At 48.8% G+C, this 21,482-nt stretch overlaps 1 protein-coding gene across 1 annotated transcript in view; it reads left to right on the plus strand.

Annotated features, from left to right (window-relative positions):
- Nucleotides 1-14,935: 14,935 nt before the first annotated feature.
- TUB (TUB bipartite transcription factor) overlaps nucleotides 14,936-21,482 on the plus strand; it is a 150,848-nt gene continuing 144,301 nt past the window's right edge. The window contains exon 1 of the mRNA XM_075163103.1: nucleotides 14,936-15,135. Coding sequence (XP_075019204.1) covers nucleotides 15,080-15,135 — 56 coding nt within the window. The 5' untranslated portion in view covers nucleotides 14,936-15,079. The remainder of the gene's footprint in view (nucleotides 15,136-21,482) is intronic.

Below are 21,482 nucleotides of genomic sequence, written 5' to 3' on the forward strand. Positions count from 1 at the left end.
ACAGCTTAAGGTGTTTTCAGTGATTGGCTTTTCTAGTTGTTGTGCCTGAAGGTAATGGTGAAAAATGGCCCTTCTGTCCCTAGTGTGAAGCTTGCAAAGGGCAGTAGGGACCTTGTCAGTCTTCTCAAAAGTAGTAGCCCCGATCTATATGCCTTGGATTATTTGTGAATTTACAACATTGCCACCTTGCTGTAGGATAGCAGTTTAGCTGATGACCTGAGAGAGAGTTTCTTATGCCTTTACCTGGCAGAAGAAATGCTTAAAGATTTGGCTGTTATGTTTGTAGTTACTTTAGTTCAAGGGCATATCATTAAATCATTTAAATTCACAGTTCAGGAATTTGGGGTGCTTAAAATGTATCCACAAATGACCTCCTGCTCCTCCTAGAGCACAGAGGAGGGTCTGGATATTTGTTTCAAAGCACAAAATAACTCTCCTCTTTCTGGAATCTCACACTACTGAGCCTACCACTCCACCAGACGAGGAGGATTGACCTGGTCATAGGCAAAAGCCTTTTTATGCAATTGGTGAAGCTTTATGGGTGGTCCAGAATTGGGGAGGAATTACTTCCAAGTACGTACACTGCTCTGGTTAATGCATGTGCTTTCTCTGACCTAGCAACTCTTCTGCATCAGTACTCGCGTGCTAACTAACATATACAGGTGAAGAGGAGAATTTCCAGAAGTACTACATCACCTCCTCTAAAATTTTCTCTGTTTTTGTGACATGGCCTGTTCAGGGGAAGTAGAGCTGCTGATGCAGATAATAACTGTAAATTTACCTTTACTGTGCAGAAAAGAGAAGACCAGAGGGTAGGAGTATTTGCTTGGTCTGTTTCCAGCCTGTTGCATTGGGCATCCACCTGTGTCTGCAGCCGGTCAGCCTTTCTGCTGCAGGCTAAAACTAACCTAGTGTGGTAAAACTGCAGAGCTGTGTAGGAGTATGAGGTGGGTGATTTTGCTATCAAAGTTGTTTTCCTTTCATTTTTCTAATGATACAAGTTTGCGGTGTCTTGCAGCATGCAATGCAGGCTGGCAGTGCCCTCCCTCTTCCTGCAGAAGGACGGCTCCTCCGCCACCTCCTCATTACACTGGCACGTACTGTTGGCCCTGCAGAAGTGCTCAGTGCTCCGGCTGTTGGGCGAGAGGCGATCAGATAAACGCCCGAAGCGAGCCTGGCTAGCCCAGCGTGGGAGCGTGTAATGAGATGAGCTGTTGTGGAAGGGTTAATAAAGCAGAACGTATTTGGAAGGAGGTAACATCCACTAATGCCAAGGAAAACTGATTTATGCTTGGCCTTCTGGTTAGTCATCATTGATAAAGTTCGGGTCTGGATTCAAACAAAAATACTAGCTAACGCTCTTCTGACGTGAGTTTATGTGACAACATTTCACCCGTGGCACAGCTGTAGCCATCGTTGTCTGGCCTTGCCACGTAATCTCGTTACAAAGCTTTAATGAGCTTATTCCAAACAGAATATTCTTGAAGTCAGTCACCGCAAGCCAAGCACTGCCAAAAGCTGTCTGCATTTAGTGCTCAGAAGTTTGTTGCCTGGAAAAGCTCAGGAATCTGCTAAACAGGGAATGCATTTGTGCACTTGATTTAGGCATTGATTTTGGAAGTTGATTACCTTCATGTTCCAAAACCATGGTAAAAGAAACACTCAAACTGAAAACACTCAAGCTAGAACCGCGGGGCAGGGTGGTGTTGCCTGTGTTACTCGGCTGACCCGCTGCAGGGCCGCAGTCTTTGCCAAAACCTGAAGGCTTAAAATTGTTAAGATGGGCTCTTGCTCAGAGCATCCCGAGCGGTACAGCAGTGCTTACGCTTTGTAAGTACGGCTTCCCTGCCCGGCTTCCCTGCTTCTGCTGGAAAGCGAAGCCAACATCGCGGGCTTGAAGCAGGCTCTGGGCTTTAAGGGGGGTAAGTAGAAGTACGTTCAAGGTCTTACTCCCTGTGTTGTGTGGCGCGTGTGGTAAGGCCAGAAAACTTGTCGATACTCGGATACTCTCATAGAGCTCTGACCACGGGAACTCTTGGTTGAAAGGAGTCGGGTTTTGTGGCTGTCTAGGCCGCTTCCTTGATCTTTCTAGGCTTTTGTTCAGGCTCTCTGAGGAACAGTAGGAAATGGGGAAGATCACCAAGGAGTGATAACGGAGGGAAGGAGGAGGAAAATAGCCTTGGTACTTCCCTATGTTCTAGCCTGAGTGCCTGCAACAGATCGGGTGCAGAAATGAGGATGGGTCGGACTGTCTTAGCCTTTAGCTGGGAAGATAAAGAGCTTTAAAGGAGAAGCAACAGATGTGGAAAAGGCAATGAATTAAAATAAAAAGAGAGCGTAATACCCAGAAACAGCACTGTGAATGTGCTGTGCTTCCTTTCATTAGGTGTGCTACTAGACTTTTATCACTGCAGTTATTCTGGAGAGTTTGAGAGACTTTTGTGGATTAAATATAAAGGGTAGATAATGTCCAATGAGTAATGTTCCTGAGCCAGCCAGCAAGTAGCATGCAGAACTAACTGCATCGTGTTGCTGCTGGAAAGCAAATACCAGTCTGTTCGGCTACCTTTTAAACTGGATGCTGTGAACTGTACTAAAATACACAGTATTTGGTACTCACTAATTTGCAGTGACATTAGCACTTCATAAATTACTACATTTTTAACAAATGCTTCTGACATGAAAGTATTGTAGAGAGGGAGAAGTTACCATAGCAGAGTACAGGCACCAAAAATGCAAGTAGAAACAATGATAAAACCTTTTCGTTCCTGTCTCTCAGTCCTAGGGATGAATTAACGCATACTAGAGATGGTTTTCATTTCACTTGAACTGGACTGCTGAAGAGCCATAGTACGGTACAAATACTCCTCTGAATGTATCTCACGTTTCTTATGACAAATGTAAAAAATGAACTTACTCTGGTGATATGAATAGCTTATATGCTTTAAAAAGTATTTTGTAAAGCAGTGTTTTGAGACCTATCTGGGACCATATATCCAGTCCACCATGCAAACATAACACAGGTTTGTCCTCACTATAAAAAGCTGAATAGGGAAGACAAGCACTTTTGTAGAAGGATCTGCCGGGAGAAAATGGTGGATTATCTTTTTGTTGTGATTATTTATTTATAAAGCAGTGGGCTTCCGTAGGGAATCCCCCTCTAAGCAAGGGATGAAAGGTGGGATACAAAAAAGCAGTGGTAAGAGCTATGTGGAGTGGAGTGAAGGTGAAGGCGTAAGGCGGGGAAAACGGCGGAAGAAACCTGCTAGCTGCGGCCACGAAGTTCGGCCAGGGCTGCGGCAGCCCCTCGGAGCGCAGCGCCGTGCTCTGCAGCTGCCTCCAACGCGGGGGGAGTCCGAAAGGCTTCGCGGCGGCTGGGGGGGCGCAGGGGTGCTGCCTCCGGCTTGCTCTGGCCCTAGAGTGGGTCTGCAATAAATTCTGCTGTGGATGTGAAATGCAGAGGGAACAAGTTCACTGCCAGCCACGAGATGTCACTGCCGGCAGGCGAACGCGTGTGCTGGGAGGGCTCTTCAGTGCTGCCTCACCGAGAGCCTTGTACAGAGTTCAAGTTCTTATTTGTACAAGCAGGGTAGGGATGAACTACAAGAACCATAACAAAGCCGTTGGGCTATAATTAAACGGGGCCATGTGTCAGTGCTATTTCGGAGTATTTTGTTCTGTGGACTCTGTAAAATCCGGATGGTCAGTAGCTAGGGAAAAAACAATGATTTATAAACAGTGGTTCTGAAGAAATTCGTGTGAAAAGCAGGAAGGATGCTTGCAATCGAAAACATTAAATACATGTTAATTACAGTACAAATACAGGAGACAAAACAAGTAATACTTCTGTATCATTAGTAATATGTACAATTTGCAGTCAGAAAGTTATGTATAAACACTTTGTGCTCAGCTAAATAATACATCTAAATGAGGATTACTGTTAGCACGAGAAAAATGTAGTCCCTCTCGTCTAGGCACCAGTCCTGGCATTTCTCTGGGGAGCAGGGACATCTCTTGAATGTGGTGCTGACCTTTGAAAGTGAAGCACGGTTCTAATGCTTTTCTCCTTCCTACTGCAACTTTCAGGCAACACCTGCTGTGACTTTTAAACAGTAAAAGTTCATGTGTGCTCTAGTATTTCTCCTGCAAACTGTAAAATCTGCCCGTCCTTCATTGCCTCTCGGAAGAATGTCATACTCTTGAACGGGCTTTGTGTCTCACCGTAAAAGGCATTCTGTCCTCTCTCTTTCCTCGTGAGACTAAGCCCTCTGTGTCTCATGCTGATTTTTATTATTTACAGAGTAACGAGTGCTTTAATGCAACTATGAAGTACCATACTGGCAACTCGAACTGATGCTGCTTCTACTTACGTGGTCGTCCCTCTCGTTTGAAGGGCTGACTTTCGGTCATTCCAAGGGCTACCTTTTCAAGGAGAGTACTGCGTGCTTGCTCTAACTTTCTGTTCCTCCCTAATCCCACTTTTAAAACATCCATTCAGCCAGTTGTATTTCTGGGAAATAGGAGGGAGAATACCTCATGAATTCGAGATGTTTTGGTACTCTTTTCTTGTCTTGTGGATTCTAATGTGCGAGTTGCACACTGACACTGCTCGCCTCCCTGCTCCCGTTGTCTCTATGAACCAGTTGTCTTAACTTCTTGATCTTTTTTTGTAATTAAAAAGCAGTGAGACCTTTCCTGTTTATCTTCGTCTTGAACAACCAGCTTGAGATCATTCAAATCCTCATTCCAACAGCCAACTTCATGATGCTGTCAACATCTGCCAGAGCCCAGTACCACGTTGTGTTGGCTTTGTAAGGTGTCTGGGAAGGTGTCTGTCACTGCCAAGTCCTGAGGTCTGGGCTCCAGCGCTGCTGCCGGGAGCTGCTGTGTGATGACTTCTGCCCAGCAGTCCTATTTCTAATGTCTTTGGAGGGCTCTGGATGTGCCGGTAGAGAATACACACCTGTTTCCCACTTGAAGCATGACAGCAACCCCTTAGCAACTACTATTGGAATTCTTCACATTACTGGGACTGAATGTGACTTACTCCTCCAGACTATTTACTAATTAATATGGGGCAGATGATTCCCCTCTGGTTCTGCCTTTCAGGAGTTATGTAGACTTGCTGAATGAGGAGAACAGGGGACTGTTGCTGAATGGGATGAGTGATGCAGTGACAGCAGCACAGGTACGGCTGAGGTACCCAGTGCCTTCGTTGCCTCAGCCTTGACCAACAGGGTTTCCCAGGCCCGCGTGGTCAGTGAAGAGGTGCGACGAGCAGTGGATGAGGATCGAGGTGGGGGTTACTTCAGAGGACTCAACCCATGCAAATTCACGGGACCTGGCAGGCTCCGTCCAACGTGGTGAGAGAACCAGCTGATGTCCTTGCAAGGCTGCCCGGACGTCGTTGATGACCATCTTTAGAGGAGATCAGGGCAATTCCTGGTGACTGGAGGAAAGGAAGCGTTGCACCCATTTTCAAGCAAGGCCCGGAGAGCAACGTAGGGAACTGCAGGGAGTAAACCTCGCTTCTGTCCCTGGAACGTCGCACAGTGAGTCCTCCAGGAACACGTTTCTGGGCGCATAAAAGAGAAGTGGTTGGAAATGGTCTGCACGAATGTACCAATGTACCAGGGGCAGTCACACCTGACCAGCACGATTGCCTTCTGTGATAAAATGACTGAATTTGTGGATGAGGGGAGAGCAGTGATGTTTTTTACCTCAGCTCAGCAAGGCTTTCACTGCTTTCTCCCACCATGTTTTTGTATCAAAGTTAGGACCTTATGGTCTGAGTAGAGGGACAACCAGATGGATAAAAACTGACTGGTGGGTTGAACTCAGAGGTTAGTGGTTGGCCTCAGAGAGCAATGGGCTGGCCTCCAGGTAGAGAACAGTGTCAAGGAGAGCGCTACGGGGGTCTAGCCTGTTAAGCACTTTGCCAGTAACCTGAAGGAGACAACTGAGTGCACTCTCGTCATGTTTGGAGGTGACACCAAGTTGGGGAGAGCAGTCAATATACTTGGGGGTGGAGCTGCCGTCCGGAGGGACCCTGACAGGCTGCAGGAATGGGTCAGCAGAAGCCTGATGGAACTTAAGAAGGACAAACGCAAAGCCCTGCGCCTGGGAAGGAAGACGCCCCTGCAACAACACCGGCTGGGGACCGTCTGGCCAAATAGGACCTGGGTTCTTGGTGGAGAGTGAGCTGGGCACGAGCCAGCAGCGTGCCCTGGCAGCAGAGGCAGCCGACAGCACCGGGGCTGTACTGACAGGAGCAGGGCCGTTGGATCACGGGCAGCGCGTGAACACCCCTCCCTTTCTCTGCCCTCGTGAGACCCCTGAGACGCGGTAGGGCTGGCAGCTGCCCGCGGCTTTGTTGGGGCTTTTTTCAGCTCTCCCAGGACAGCTTTTGTTTGAGGTGTAGTGGCCACCTCATTTTTGGCTTGTGGCACTGCACTGAGGTGACAAAGCTGCCGCTTCCCCAGCAGAGGGGGCAGCCGGGGTATGTGGGCATGTGTCTCTCTTGGATTTCATTGTAAAATCTCAGATTAACATTTTGATATTTTTATGTACTTCGGGTTCTGTTGTTTGGTTACGTTTCTAAAGTAATCCCAATTTCCCATGACATTTAAACAGCATTAACTTATTTTTTAAGCTTTAAAAATTAATTTTTAAAAGGGTAAGTTGCCTAATTTGCTTTTTTTTTTTTTTTCAGATTTAGACTTAAAAAACCTGGGGGGCAGCCGTGCTTTAATGCTCCTGGTTCTGAGTTTCTTCTCCAGCAAGGTTACAGTTGCTTAAAATTTCCTGTATTAGAAGCCAGTCAGTGACAGTCCTCGTTACTGCACTGCTTTAAGGCCAGGGCTGCCTGGCTATCGATCTAATTTATCTGCTGTCCGTAGCAGTTTCAGAGATCTGCAGGAGCGTCAGTGGTTGCATTTGAGGACACAGCCAAAGGAAGCAATAACAGTTTGCTTCTGAATGCCGAAGCCGGCATGACCCGTGGAGGAATAGCAAGGGGAACGAGACGTGTAGTGCAAGGCAGGGATTTAAAACACCTTTGGCTGTAAGACCCGGTTCTGTACCAGGGCCGATGCGGTTGCTCCTGCAGGAGCCCGAGGTTTGAAGGGTGCTCTGCACTGTCGGCGTCTCACAGGGTGGAGGCAGGCGGTGCTGAGAGCCGCCATCCTCCCCCACTAGAAACCGTCCTTCGGTCCTACCTCGCTATTGCTATGGGACACCCTCTGTGCTCCTCTGCCTCCCCATCCGGAGCTCCGTCCCAGCAGCGAGGACGTTATCTGGGTTCATTTTTCTGGAAGATGGCGTGCAGGAGGCAAGCGCTGGCTGCGAGCGCTGGGGGAGCGCTGGGGAGCTCTGGGGACGGGGGACAGCGCGGGCACTGCGCTGGCAGGGGTCAGCTGGGAGCAGCACCTCTCTGCCTATGCCCTGTTATAAATACGTTCAGCTGCCGTGCGCGCACCTATCAGGGCTATGTGCTTCAACCTAGCTGCAGTGAAGTCGTTAATCTTTGCTGATGCTTAGATTTTACTTCTATTCCTTGCAGATTGTGTGGATTACTGTAGGCACAGTAACTGTTTCATCTAGGCTTCTTCAAAATATATATGTTTAAAAAAGTGTTATTGTTGAACCTGAATTTCCGTTGGTAGAGCTAGGAACTTCTTTCACAGATAGGAGGATGCCAGTCCAGAGAGATGAATGCAATATAAAAATCCCCCAGCAGATGGGGACTGGAATTGAGCTAATTTTTTTTTTCTTTTTTTTCTTTCTCTTTTTTTTTTTTTTTTAAATGAAGAACAAAGATAACTTCAACCTCTCTTTCAGTCTTCTAAAACTCAGGAATGATTTCTTCACAACCTGTCTCTGGAGCTGAAGCATCCGATACGGCTGCTGGACCGGAGTGGTGTTTTGGGGTCCTGCATTACTCGCCCGGCTTCTTTCCGTGTTGCTGCCTGCTGCAGTTATGCATCTTTCCTCGCTGCCTCTCCTGGGCCCTCTCTTATGCCATTTTTTGCTCTCTCCTCCCTGCTTTTTTCTAGTTTTTATATCTCTGTTGTTAGCTGGTCCATGTGAATGATAAGATCTACACAAGCAGAGCACTGCCTTCTCAAATCGCGTGCCCAGGTACAACCTAGCACCATGAGGGCCCCAACTCATAGAAACAAAACCTTTTGAAACGCAAAGCCCGTATGCAGCAAGCACTGGCTGAATAGATGCACTGTGTCAAATTGTCTGTGCTTTTTCCCAAGGAGCGGAGCTCCGAGCTGGCTCCTGGGGGTTTGGGGCTGCCGCGAGCTGCTGCGGCCCAAGGTAAACGTCGGTGCCCCAGAGGAGGGGGCCACGGTTGAATGTAGCATCAGTGCCCAGAGTGGCTTTGTACCTTCTTTAACCCAAGGAAAGTTCTGAATGGTCAAAACAATTTTCATGTTTCATTTTTCACTCATGTTAACGGAGCAATGCTTCGCTGAAGGCCACTATAACCATCTGTCAGCACAATCTTGAGTTTGAAGTAGAAGAATTTCAGTACATGTGGGAAATCAGCAAATATTACAGAGATGAGCAGGGGATGAAAAGAGCAAACGAGCTACTCAGAGGTTGCCTTAGCCATTAGGGCCGTACAAATGGATGAAACCAGCACGCAGTCCTTCCAGTAGTATGCTCCGTGAGGTAGGCAGAGTCTGCTAAAAAATACAGATCAGCACCCATGCTACTATGGACTTTCTCTGGTTTAGTAATTACAGTGTTTTCTATAGAGTAAATATAACATACATGTAGTATATATAATAAAGACAGTATTTTCTAATTGCTCAAAAGGAAGAAAGAAGTCAAGCTCTCGTGAGCGCAGCGCCGGTTCCTTGTGTTTGTAAAAAGAGGGACTTTGAAACACGCATGGATTGCACGGCCGCCAGGACGGACAACAGGTTTCTGAACACTTCCAGGCAAGAGATTATCAGAGGGTCGGTGTCGTCCTGTGCGTGCGTAGGACTTGGGGGTGTTGCAATGCGCGGGGGGCTGGAGCGGGATGCGGGAGACTGCAGGCAGTATGGGTGCCTGCCGTGGTTTCTTGGTCGCTGGTGGGAAAGCTGTGCTGCTTCCTTTCTGGAAGATGTAAATAGTGATGCTGGCTTCTTTGCAAAGTGCTTGGAGACTGACGAATGAAGTTGTTTATTATATCGGGAGCAGAGTAAAATTATAATGAGTCTTGGAGAGAATTTTTAGAAGCTGCATTATCCTTTGAAAGGAAGATGAAATACAGAAATATGCCAGATGCTCTTAAGGATGTAAATACCCTCTTTTCAGATGAAATTGTTAAGCCCAATTTTCATGAGCTTTACTTTGGCAGGGTAATATAAGGGCATGTGGAAAAACAAACAGCAGCATTCCTCCTTCCCTAGTTCCCCAGTATAAAACATTATATTATTCAAGGCACTGGCTTTTAGTCCCCGGCACAGATGTTAGGTGGCCTGAAGTCTCCTCTGCTCATCCCATTGGTATGCGCTTCTCCTCATTACGGCTAGCCGCTCTCCAGCAGCACAGATGCTTTTATGCTGTTTTCTTCTGCTGTGGCAGGACATAACGTACCTTGCAGCCTGTCTTTGCCTTTTTTTTGTTGTTGTTGTAAAATTACGTGGTGTTTTTTCACAGGCATCTCATGCTTCTTTTAAAGGCAGCAAAGCCCCGCATGAGGAGGCAGGCTCTGTGGACACGTGTAGCGTCTTGTATTGCTGCTGGCCACATACCTTTAGCTGCAGGAACAGCAAGTGGTGCTAACAAATGACTGAGGCTCTTCATTCCTAAATCTGTCAGGGGAGGACAGATCTGCTTTATGGACCTCACTCAGAGGTGTGCTTAAACCCCAGGGATCGCTGCGTTTGGGCTTAGGTATAAACCCAAGTCTCTCTCTTAGAGCAGCCCGGATATTTGTTCTGCAGGGGGATGCAAGGGTGTTTGCCCAGGTGTCAAAGGGTTTATAACTGGTTTTTCTTGAGGTTTTCCTGTTGCTGTCCTAAAATCTGTCTGGTTATTGAAAGAGCATATGCATGTTTTGTTCAAGTCAGCCTGGGTCTCTCTGGAGCTGACAGGCGCGCTGGGTTGCAATAGTCTCCTGCCGGTACCTCACAAACATCACCCTGGCACTCTCCCCAGTGTGCCGGGGGCAGCGGGTGTCTCAAGGCACGCCACGAGGACTTTCTGAAAAAGCCCCTCTTCACAGTGGTGCTTAGGAGGCCAGGTCTCGGTCTGTGGCTTGGTCCTCTGTCCTCCCGCTCTCCTCTCCTCATCTCTCCATCAGCTGGAGCTTGGCCGGCCGCGGGGTTGAACGCGGGCAGCCCCTCAGGAGGAGGAGGAGAGGAGGAATGTTTTTGTCGAAACAGCAGGGAAGGGGCAGTTAGTGCCCCGCTGCCCCGGCGCAGATCCCCGTCGCATCGTCCCCTCCAGGCAGCAGCCCCGAGGGCTTGCAGAAATCCTCGCTTGCGTAAGCACTAATTAGCAGTGCTGAAGGACTCATAATCTCATTGAGGAACTTTCATGGCCGTGGCTAGAAAACAACCTGAGCAGCGCTGACAAGGTGCAGCTTCGAGCCCCGTCTGATACCAAAGGAGATCCTGGCAATGCGTTCACTGAGCATGCCACACTGTGCTGGGTGTCTGGAGCAGGAAAGCAAATGCTGTGGTCGGCTCTGGCCAGCACCCTTCTGGCTGGACAGACGCAGAGACCTGTCTGTCTCTCCAGAGCTCACCTCCGGACTCGGGCTGGGCTGTAACGAAGGGGCGGCTTCTGCGGCTGCAGGCACCTGGTGATGGGACAGAGGGTTGGTCATGAACACGATGTTTTGCTGGAAAAACTTCTGTCTGGGGATGCCCAAAATGTATCCTTAAACCCCATATTGTTTCAAGAATACCTAATCTGGGCATGTTCTATGTTGGTTTTTTGACTTTCCACTGTTAAAAATGTTAGGCACCATCCAGTGACTCAGCAGCTACTTCGTCACTTGTTTGCAGCCTCGTATGTGCCGGCATGAAAATGCAGGAACAGTCTGTTTGCTTCAACTGCCAGTTTAACCTCCGTGATATTTCAACAGCTCAAGCCAATATTCCAGATCATGTTTATTTGGGTGGTAAGGTCATTTGCCATATACTAAACACCTGAAAAAAGGAAGGTTTTGTGCTTTCTCAGTGCTCGGTTCCAAACTTTCCCCCAGCTGGCACTGGGATGGTCGCTCTGTGGTGCGGCTCTCCAACGCTTGTAACGAAGAACTGAAATTTTATTACTGCTCTAGCATTAACATGCTGTAACCCAGAAGCCGAGCCCCCCTGCTCCCCCCTGTTTAAACACGCTGGCTTTGAGATGCCCCCATGTCTGCAGTGTGCGGGGGGAATCTCTTAAAACAGGGAGCAGACGTGACTCATTTTGGATGTGTGTAGATGTGCCCCTGCACAAACCCATGGTGACACACGCCTTGCAGCGCTGGTAGCAGAGCAGAGCAAATGGCGGGAAAAACATTCCTCTTTCTGACTGAATTCCAGCATGGATCTGATTCGTGGCTCTTCACCTTGCACGAGCTTAGGAGTGCCCCAGCTTCCCCATCAAAGCTTTTTTGAAAATGTCAAGTTTGAAGTAATATCGTCAGCGATGCAAGCTGTGGGGTCAGATGGCAGAAGCGGAGCCAGGGGACTTGCAGAAGAAAGCCACAGCCCAGCAGGAGCTGTAGGTACTCACAATTAATTACAGGCAAAGGCTTCACTGTCAAAGTCATTAGCGTTTGTTTTGAACTAGTGACACAGGAGTTGAGAAACTCCTGAGAGGAAGAGTTGGGAGGTTCTTGCACTCGGGGAACTTGCCATGCCCGTGCAGGAAACAGGGAGACCCTTGTGTCCTAGGAGGCTAGGTCTGCCACACAGGGTATTTTTCTGAGGAGCCTCGAACCGCTGTCCACCTGCAGCAGAGCGGTGGAGGTTGCGCCTGGCTTTACCTCAGCACCTCTCGTCCGAGGACGTGTGTGGAGGGCCTCCCGAAGCTGGCACAGGCGGTTCTCAAAGCACTGCTCTGCCGAAGTGATACTGTGTTTGTATGCGGGGCTTGGATGTGGGGTTTGGGTTTTGGTGTGTTACCCGTGTGGAGAGGCGGTATTTGCCGTGAGGTTCGGCAGAGTCAACCCAAAATCTTCGCAACCCACCTGCCTGAGCGTGCCAGGACAGTTGTCACTTCCGACAACAGTATAAGGAACCGAGGCCACTGGTACAAGAGAACTGGGGGTGGGCAGTTTCCCTCTGTCTCAGCGTGAGCGGCTGTGGTTGACATTCTCCTGCTCCAGGCTCTGGTGCAGGACGAGTGAGAAGGAGCCCGGGGTGCCAGCGAGCCATGCTTCGGGGGAGGCACGTGGAGAGGAGAGTCCGTGCTCCGGCAGCTACCTGGTGCTCCTTGCTCTTATCGATGCACCTTGAAGCCTTTGTTTGTGACAGAGGCTTCCCTGGGATGCAGGGGCTCCTCAGGGTGATTTGAGCTGCTCTGGTGTGGAAAACGTTGCCCTGAGTAATTAAACAGCCAAGTGAATGGTCAGGTTTCAGTTTGCCCATTTACAATTTTCTTAGCACAAGCACAGCAGCGAGCAGGTGCCGGCGGGGGGAGGTGTGCTGTGACTAACTCTGCTTTCCAGACTGGTCGTCTCATCCCAGTCACTCAATGTGGGTTATAAATGGGATAAATGAGAACGCGCCGTGTATACGTAATGGTAACAACAGCATCCGTAACAGGAGTAGGGATGATAAGTTCACGGGATATACAGTTACAAGGAATGAGGCTCGGGCAACTTAATTGCCATGTCGAGGAAACTCGGATGATGTTTTCCCAGTTTGAAAGAAATGTGGCCAAATATTACCCATATTCAGAGAAGGTTTGATTTGGATTACAACTGGTACATGAAAAAAACTCTTAGGCTGGTTCTGCCTATCCTGGCATGAAGGGATTAAGGGTTTGGCCCATTCACCCTCCCAAAATAAAGACTGGAAATGAAAGATTGATGGCAGGTATTCAAGAGAAAGAGGATTTAGCTGGAACTAAAGGAACTGAATGGTGAAAGACCAAGTGGATATCAGATGTCCATGAATACCTTTGAGCTGTCTGCAGGGTGGAGCTCTAGGAGCTTCATTTACCTTCTGGAGCTCTAGGAGCTTCTAGGAGCTCACTACCAGCCTCTGCAGCTTCAGCCTGAGACCACTTGTCAGATACCTTTGTTTGTGAGATGAGGGACTGGGACTGACCAACCCAAGTCCCTTCCAGTCCTTATTTATGTATGTTTGGGATTTTTAGTCATTTCTACTGGGAGATCTTACCCTTAGGATCTGGGAGTGCATCATATGGCTTAAGAGCAGGGCTGGGCACCTGGCTGGCCTTGAGCGAGGGAAGGGGCCAGGAGGCCCGAGTGAAGCGTAGGGCAGAGCGCAGTGCCCTGGGGCTGTGAGTGGGATGCAGTGTCCTGAGCTGTGCACAGCGAGGTCTGGGCAGCTCTGAACTGGCTTCTGGAGAGACAAACCTCCGCCTGCCTACCCCTGACCCTGCAGACATCCTCCTCGTCCCAGGAGCATCCACCGAGTATCATCAGTAAGGCCTGCTTTTGAGATCTGCTGCCCAAACCAAGCTCTTTGGTAGGAGCTATGAAGGATGCCCTGCCCAGAAGGACACGACCCAGCTGTCTCTGTGTGCCTGTCATTGCACAGCCGTGCATCTCAGCAACCAAACTTCACAAATGTGTGGCACGGGGAAGCTGATGGCGAGCAAATTATTTTAAGAGGAGATGCAACAAACCACTGCACAGTTTGGAGGCAGACCTGTAATAAAGCGACTTGAAAATGCAGAGATGCTGTGCAAGTTCTGCTGAACTTTTTTTTTCTGAAAGGAAAACCACAAGTGAATTTGAAGGAAGATTTTTTTTTCTTGTGAACCACTGTAAAGTGGTTCAGTTTGAACTAGTGTCGCACAGTCCCCTCCTGTTGAGGTTATCAGAACAGATCAGAAAATATTCAGTGAAGGAGCACGATCCGATTCCCACCAGCGGGCAGGCATGGGCACCTGGGAGCCCAGCAGACCCCGTGCTGCCTGCAGCTGGCGGAGGGGAGAAATGCCTCTGCGGGAGACCCGCAGGTCCTTGGCCCAGGCCCCGACACTGAACGTTGCTGGTCCCCACCAGGGAAACGTGCGCGGGAGCCACGGCGTGGCTTAGCTCTCGGTCCTACGCCCGAGACCTGCGCTCAGAAAGAGTCACGTCGAGGCTGGATGAATGTCACGCTGACGCCCCTTCTCTGGGCAAACTGGGGCTGTGCGCTGTGCAAAACCAGCGACTGAAATGGGGGATGAAAAGCATTTTTGCTGTACCCCGAGTGACCTCTGGAGAAGTCTGTACCCGACCTGTCGGATGCAGGGGCTGCAGTGGGTGCTGCGGCGGGACGAGCGGCTGGGCCGTGTCCCCGACGGGGAGGTGATCCTGCGGAGCTGCCTGACCGCGGCCGGCTCCCAGGGCTGCCCCTGCACTCAGGGGATGTGATCATTGCCTGGAAGATCACGTTGGCGAGACCCAGGGACCCGTGGCGGGGTGGGAGATGGCTGATGTCAGAGCGATGGACCCGTATCTGTGGCAACCAGGATAAATAAATAAATAAAGCGCGTGTGCTGGAGCAGGAGGCGTGCAAGCTGCGGCTCCCGAGCACGGCTTCCCTGAATATCTCTTAAGCAGCTTAGCACCCTTGCTCCAGTTTATTACCTAGGCACTTTTGTGTCTGCCGGGTGGCTGAGAGCATCCTGCCGCCGGTCGCCTCAGCAGGGACCCTGGGAGCCCCCCCCTCCCTTCATCCCTCCCTCCCCGGCGTGGGCAGTGGTTTGCTCCGTGCATCCAGAGCTCGATGCGAAGCTGCCGCTCGGCGGTGAATTTTGGCCCCGCTGTGCAAGGCCGGAGGCGTCCGCACACATCCCTGTGGTGGGCCCGTCTTCAGGCAGGTGTTTGATTTCCAAGCCCGGCAGCTGGTGCCTGCGGGAGGCAAGCGATGCTGGAAGTGCCGTAGCTGAGCCAGAGATGGATGGTGTCGGCAGCAACAGGACCATGTCTTACAGTAGATGGAGTTACAACAGGTATCGTCTGTCTTGTTTTGGTTTGGTGTGGTTTTTTTCTTTTTTCCTTCCTGATATTAAAACCAGCAAGGTGTTTGTATAGACGGAGAGCCCTCTTCAGGAAAGCATAAACCTTTACTGATGCTGCTTTTACAGTCTGAAAGACCCTTGAGGCACCCCGGGTTCTCAGCGACTCGAGCGGCGGCGTTTGCTGTTGTTTAGCAGGCGTTTGTCTGGAGCCAGGGGGGTGGTTTCACCCTGCGGTGCCTGGGCTGGGGGTTACTCCCAGCCCCGAGCCGTACGGCACAGAGCTTTCCGGGCTCTCTCCTCTGAGCAGGGCGACGGAGATGCCGTGATTGCCTGAGCAGTCGCCTTGACTTCTGAAAGGTGGTCTCCAGCAACTCCTAGACATTTTCTACAAATGTAAACGAAAGCTTGGGGCAGGAAGGGGCCAGGGAGCCAGGATGTGGCTAAAGAGTGGTATTTTCAAGCGAAAGCTGTGAGGAGCGCTGTGCGCAGCCCGGGTACCAGAGAGCCGAGGGGGCTGAATTAGGTGTCTCACTCAGACAGCTGAAATATTCACACCGTGTTTTATATCAAGATGCAGCTATGTATGTGTGTTTTTCCTCTTCCAGGGAACGGAAAATTGTTGTAGCATTAGTTTTGCTTTTATGTGATTCACGGTTGTGATTGACAGGTTCTTCGAGCCTAGATTAAAAAAAAAGGTACAAACTTCATACTCTTTTTTTTTTTTTTTAAACTTTTTGTCTGTGTAAATGTTACACCTGAAATGGAGCCAGATGCTAAGCAGTATTAGCATCTCACTGAATCACTACCGCAAGCCACCACAATATTCTGAAGAAATAACCTTTGGAAGAGGTTTTCAATGCTCAAACACATATTCAGTGACACCCACGCTCCCTGGTGCGTGGGTTTATATGGTTTATATGTGCATCTAGAGAGTTTCACTCATTTTCAGTACATTCATGCTGCCTCAGCAGAAAATATGTACAGATGCATACAGTGGTAGCAATGGGAACGGTGTCTTCTTTAAAAAAATGTGTCTATGTTTATGTATATGCAAAGCTGACTTATACAACAAGCTGTGGTTTTATGCATATATCCTCCCACACAGAGAATGCTTTCCATCTGATGCCATGTCCTCAGAAACAGCAGCATTGAGACCCTGTAGTGCACAGGTCTGTCCCATGCAGTCCAAGTTTGCAGCAGTTTTGATATCCTAACCCCACAGTAAACAATCCAGAAACTTCACAAAACCTGCTCTTGGATGCTTTCACCCGGTGCTATTGCCTTTTGCTTTAACCTTACGCATTACTTGCGATCTATTTCTCCAGTTTTCAGTCTTGCTTACCCTGACAGAGAAGTTGCTGATTACTGTTTATTAGCCTTGCACCCGGGAAGTGCTGCACTTGGGTGTCTACCCTGCTTGGCTTTCGTTCTGCATCTGGGGAGAGAAATCCAGTATTTCATTGCCCAAGCTGGTTTTCTGGTGGCCAGTTTCCAGATTTTGAGATTTTTCCTAATAAATCCAAGCTCCATGAACTGATGCCTGCGTACTATATACAGTATGGGAGGCTGAGGAGTGAATTGCTGCTTTTACTCACGGTCTTCCCTTTCTGAAGAATGGTGCAGAGTTGTTCTCGCACACCGAGCCTGTCCTCCCACACCCCTCTTGTGCCCAGGCCCACGACAGGAGAAGGAGCTAACGCTTCTGTACCCAAAACCCCGGTGGCTCTCATTTGCGTTTGGAGCATGTTCACTGCCCCGTCTTTGGTCTCACTGAGCAACAACAGAAAAAAGGTTTGGGGGAACTTTCTGCCAGGGAGGGAAGGAAATGGGAGGTGCTTGTTTTGAGCATCTGCGGTGCATGCCGAAGCCTGGGGATGTGGGCTCTCCCCCCGGGGACGTGGGGTCTCGCCCCGGGCTCTGTGCTGGCAGGCCGTGGATGCTTTTCTGACCGTCAGGCTCAGGCGAAGCCCCCGCAGGCTGAGATCACCCCGGGACTACTTACATGAGTCTTGGGGCTTGGACGGGAACATGAAGTTATTGCAAGATTTCATGAAAGTTGCGCTCCAGTGCACTGGGTCGTAGGAGCTTTGCTGGTGAACTTAAATAACATAATTTGCTTCTTCCTCAAGGGACACTTGTAACCTTGGGCAAGAAACGCTGCTGCTCGTGAAGCAGGGTTAATGATGCTTACTTCATTTACAAGAGTCCTGTGAAACCAAGTGATAGTTCTTGGGTTATTCCTCCTCATCAGTGGCCACAAAACATCACAGCTGCTCTTGGGGTAGCTGCTCTGTGGCAGAGTGTTTCGGGCCAGGGCTCCTCCAACATTGGCTGGCAGCAAGGAGAGCATAACTGATATTTTTTTGTTGAGTAAAAACATGATATTTACAATTCTTAGCTCTGTTACTCATTACACATTACTGCATGACCTGCAGAAGTCACTGTGCTTTTTTGCTTGTCCCCCCCACCCCATTTCCCTGGCGGCAGAGGGTTTTAGGCACATACCTGTCTGCACGGACGCGTGGAGCAGCACCATGAACAGCCAAGCTCCAGATGCATGCCCTGGTGTCTCCTCTTGGTGTTGGCCTCCATGAATCAGCATTGCAGTTATAGAGAGATAGGGCCGACAGAGCAGATGCTGCCTCCCATCAATACAATTGCATCTATTATTTTAAAAAATGCTCACCGTCAATTAAATCCGATGAAGGGAATTAAACAGAGGTTTTGGCCTCTGGACTCCATAAGATGCATGATGGTAGAAAAGATGGAAAAGAGGGGAGTTGCTATGTCCCTTCTAAATGGCCAAGCATGTGCCTTGCAGATGAAAGCACCTGTGTGCAGCACAAGGACATTTTTCTAGTGGGCGTTTATCCGGCATTTGTTGTGTGTCTCAGCATTTAGTCCTGTAATTGTGGTCTCCCCTTAGATTTGCTGCGCAGGATTTCTCTACAGGAAAACCGTTGCTCATTCCTGCAGGTAGTTTGTGCAATGAAGAGAAAGTCCAACCACTGACTGCGAATCCCGAGGTGAGGGAGCCCCATGCAATGAGAAGAGACCGTTCAACAAAGTTCACCTCAGCTGCTCTCCTAACCAAAGGAAGGCTTTTCTTTTTTTTCCAAACTAGACCAGTTTGTGTGTGAAAAGGCTCTTAATGATCGCATGTGGCATTTCCATATCTGACTGGTTGGCCTTCCCAAAAGGCCAGCCTTATCTCAGGCATGTCTTTGCCTTCCTCCTGTTTCGGTGCTGTGATAATTTCCTCATCACTCTGAATGTTGCCAGCCAAAAGCAGCGGATAGGCAGCAACTTAAACAAAAACTGGGGATATTTTGAAGGTCCTAGAAACACTCAGGACTTCTGAAGTCAGCCAGCTAATTCATCAAGTAAGATAATGCCACTCTTTCACCCTCTGCACTTGGTGATACGCTGTTTTCTGGACAGTTACTATTCATTTCTATTCGGTTTCTCTTCCTCCTGAGCAATGCGCTACCCGCTCACCATGCTTATGGCCCCCGGCTGTGCAGAAATGCGTCTTCCAGAGCAGAGCCAAACCTGCCCTTTTTCATGATCTCAGTTTCCAGCACCATGGCAGGTTTCGGCAGCTGGACTGTCACCCGTCAGCACTCCTGCTGCCTCCCCTCAGCTTTGTCGGGGGCTCATGCAGCACCTCACTCGCGGGGATGCTGCACGGGGGCTGACAGAGCATTTCTCCATCGAGCTCTTCGGGAAGCGTCCACCCATCCCAATTCACTGATTTCAAATGTCATCCATGCAGCTCTAAGAGCCACCGTGTAGTACTTTCTCCAGGTTATCCTGTGATGAATTTTATTTAGGTTTAATGCGTTCCTGTAGGAGTTCATGGCCTGTGTGCAGGGAATTGTACTTTCAAGGGGCTCTGCTCTCTGCCACGGCAGTTGCTGGTGGTACCCAGCACCGATCAGGTAGATCTTGAACGCTGTGTGAAGTTGACTTCCTTGAGGCAACTTGCAGCCGAGCCGTTACTGAAGATGTTCAGCGTCAGGAGTGAAATGAACAGCAGAAGATGGGGTATTCAGAAGCCTCCTCATGCTGGAGCTCTCTGGAAATGGAGGTGGCAAGTGGAGGTTTTACAGGGCGCATTCCCGTCCCATGGAAATGGAAGCTCAGTGAGAAGTGTCATTAATACAATAGGAAGGTGAAAATGGTGAATATGTTTCAGCTGGCATAAGGCTGAAGAGCCATTCTTGTGAGCTGGGCCACCCGATTCCTTTGTAGCACGTCCAGCAGCTGCAGACCAGATGGGCAAAAAATTAACTCTCAATGTCATCCAAATTTGACCACTGAAGTTCAAAATAGTGCTCATGAAGGCTTGAGGGAGCTCTGATACCATGGACGTAGTCGAATCCAAGCTCTGGGAAGGCACAATTTAGGAAAGTGTGCAGAATTCAGTCAGCCCATGGACACAGGAGACCAGTTTGAAATCAAATATACGGCAAATACTGCAGACTGGGAATCTGTGGTACGCATTTGGAGAAACTGTGCAAGGCAGTGGTGAACTGCAAGATTTTGTGAGGTTTTTCAGGTGTCAGTGGACTGTGCATAGCTCGTATGAGTCACAACTGAACAGCTAGTCCAGAAGGGTTTTCTGCAGGAGCAGTAAAAAGTTTTGCAGCAGAAGGAATGGGTAACCTGCAGGCAGACTGAATACCTATGCATGAACAAAGATGTTAGTGTTGCTTTTTAAAAAAAAACAAACAAACAACAAACCACAACCAAATGCCAGCTGTGGAGGCAGTAAAAGCCACAATTGCTTCCCTGCTTCCTCACGTTTCTTCCTGAGACCATACAGTCTTTCCCCCCTATCCTCTTTGCTTCATTTCCATACTTATTTTCTATTTTTTTCCTGGAGGGCTTTAGTGCAGCTATGCCGGGCTCGCAAATTACCACATTGTGATTAATGTAGGTTTTATCTGCTGGCATTTGGAAGTATATTTTGGGAAACTGTTGGAGACAGCTGAAAACTTTTTTCTATTGATCTGTCTCTTTGGTCTATTCTGGATATCAGCGTTGTTCGTGGCTCCCTTTTGAAGCTGCTATTTCTGTTTTGCCTTTTTTATCCTGTGTTGAAAAGCTGTGACTGCGTATTTGGGTTATGGTGTTGGAAGGTTTCGATCTTAGATCTCATTTTTGAAGGTTTTTAAACTCCTCTACCTTGATCTCTTCTGGGACATGCTGTCATCAATGAGTAAACAGAGGTTGTTCTCCAAACTTCATCCAAAAGGGCTTTCTTAGGGAAACTAATTTTTTTTTTTACCTTCTCTTCTTTGAAGTAGCAGCTGTGAAATCCCGAAGCATGTATACTTCTTACCTTCCTAGGCTTGCAGAGCCGCCTCAAGCACTGTGTGCTGATCTGCCGTCAGGAGATGGGTGGCACAGGGTGCCCTGACCCCCTGTTGATGGTGACTACTGAGTCTGCTCTTAAGGGGAGGTAGCACGGTGAGGAAGCAAAAGGAGGTTGAGGAGGGAGTGCCTTAGCCACCACCACCCTTCTCTCCTCTGCCATCTTGTGTCCTTAGGTGTTTCCTCCTGGAGTAGATACCTTTATAGCTGTAGTCATTGGACAAAGCTCCTGGGGGGACAAGAAATGGAAATTGTTCTATGGGACAAAAGGAGAGGCAGAATTAGCCAACCCTCAAGTGAAGCCAGAATAAAACATTCACATAACGGATAAACTTACGAGGATTTATGTATCAACATTGCATATTTAGCTTGCTGGAAATCTGTTCTTTTCTTTAGTTTTCTTTCATAATGAAGTATCAGTTACATGGGAGAACCTAGAGTTTGGGAATGATGTTTCCTTCCGTGAGTCAAGACACTAGGAATGATCTGCGGGTGTGTTCATGTGCATCCTCCCGTGCTCAGGATGAACGTTTTGCGTTGGTTGGCGGCACGTCCTCGGGGGTGCAAGATCTCCAGAGCCTGCGTGGTGGCTTGTGGCAGCCTGGCAGAGAGGTGTGAGAGAGGAAACTTCAGCTCCCACTTTGCTGAAGAAGAAATTTTAAAGCTTCTTAAACAGAAGTAGCCTGAGAAAATATTTTAAACCTACTTGGCTCATGTACAACATTGCAATCCTAACGAACGTAAAAATTGTGTTTGGAGCAGTAAATATCATGGCCAGCAGCTCAGCAAAGAGACTGAAGGGTAAGTTCTTAAAGGGAAACCAATATTACAGCTGATCTTTAGTTTATCCGTAGTGTGTAATATATCAGTTAAGAATTTACAGTAAGAAAGAGACAATCACTTAAGAGACTTTTAACTCAGCTTGGAAGATGCCACTTGTGTCCTGCCAGTCATTTCAT

The sequence above is a fragment of the Calonectris borealis genome, chromosome 14 (genome assembly GCF_964195595.1).
Source record: "Calonectris borealis chromosome 14, bCalBor7.hap1.2, whole genome shotgun sequence".
Taxonomy (NCBI): Eukaryota; Metazoa; Chordata; class Aves; order Procellariiformes; family Procellariidae; genus Calonectris; species Calonectris borealis.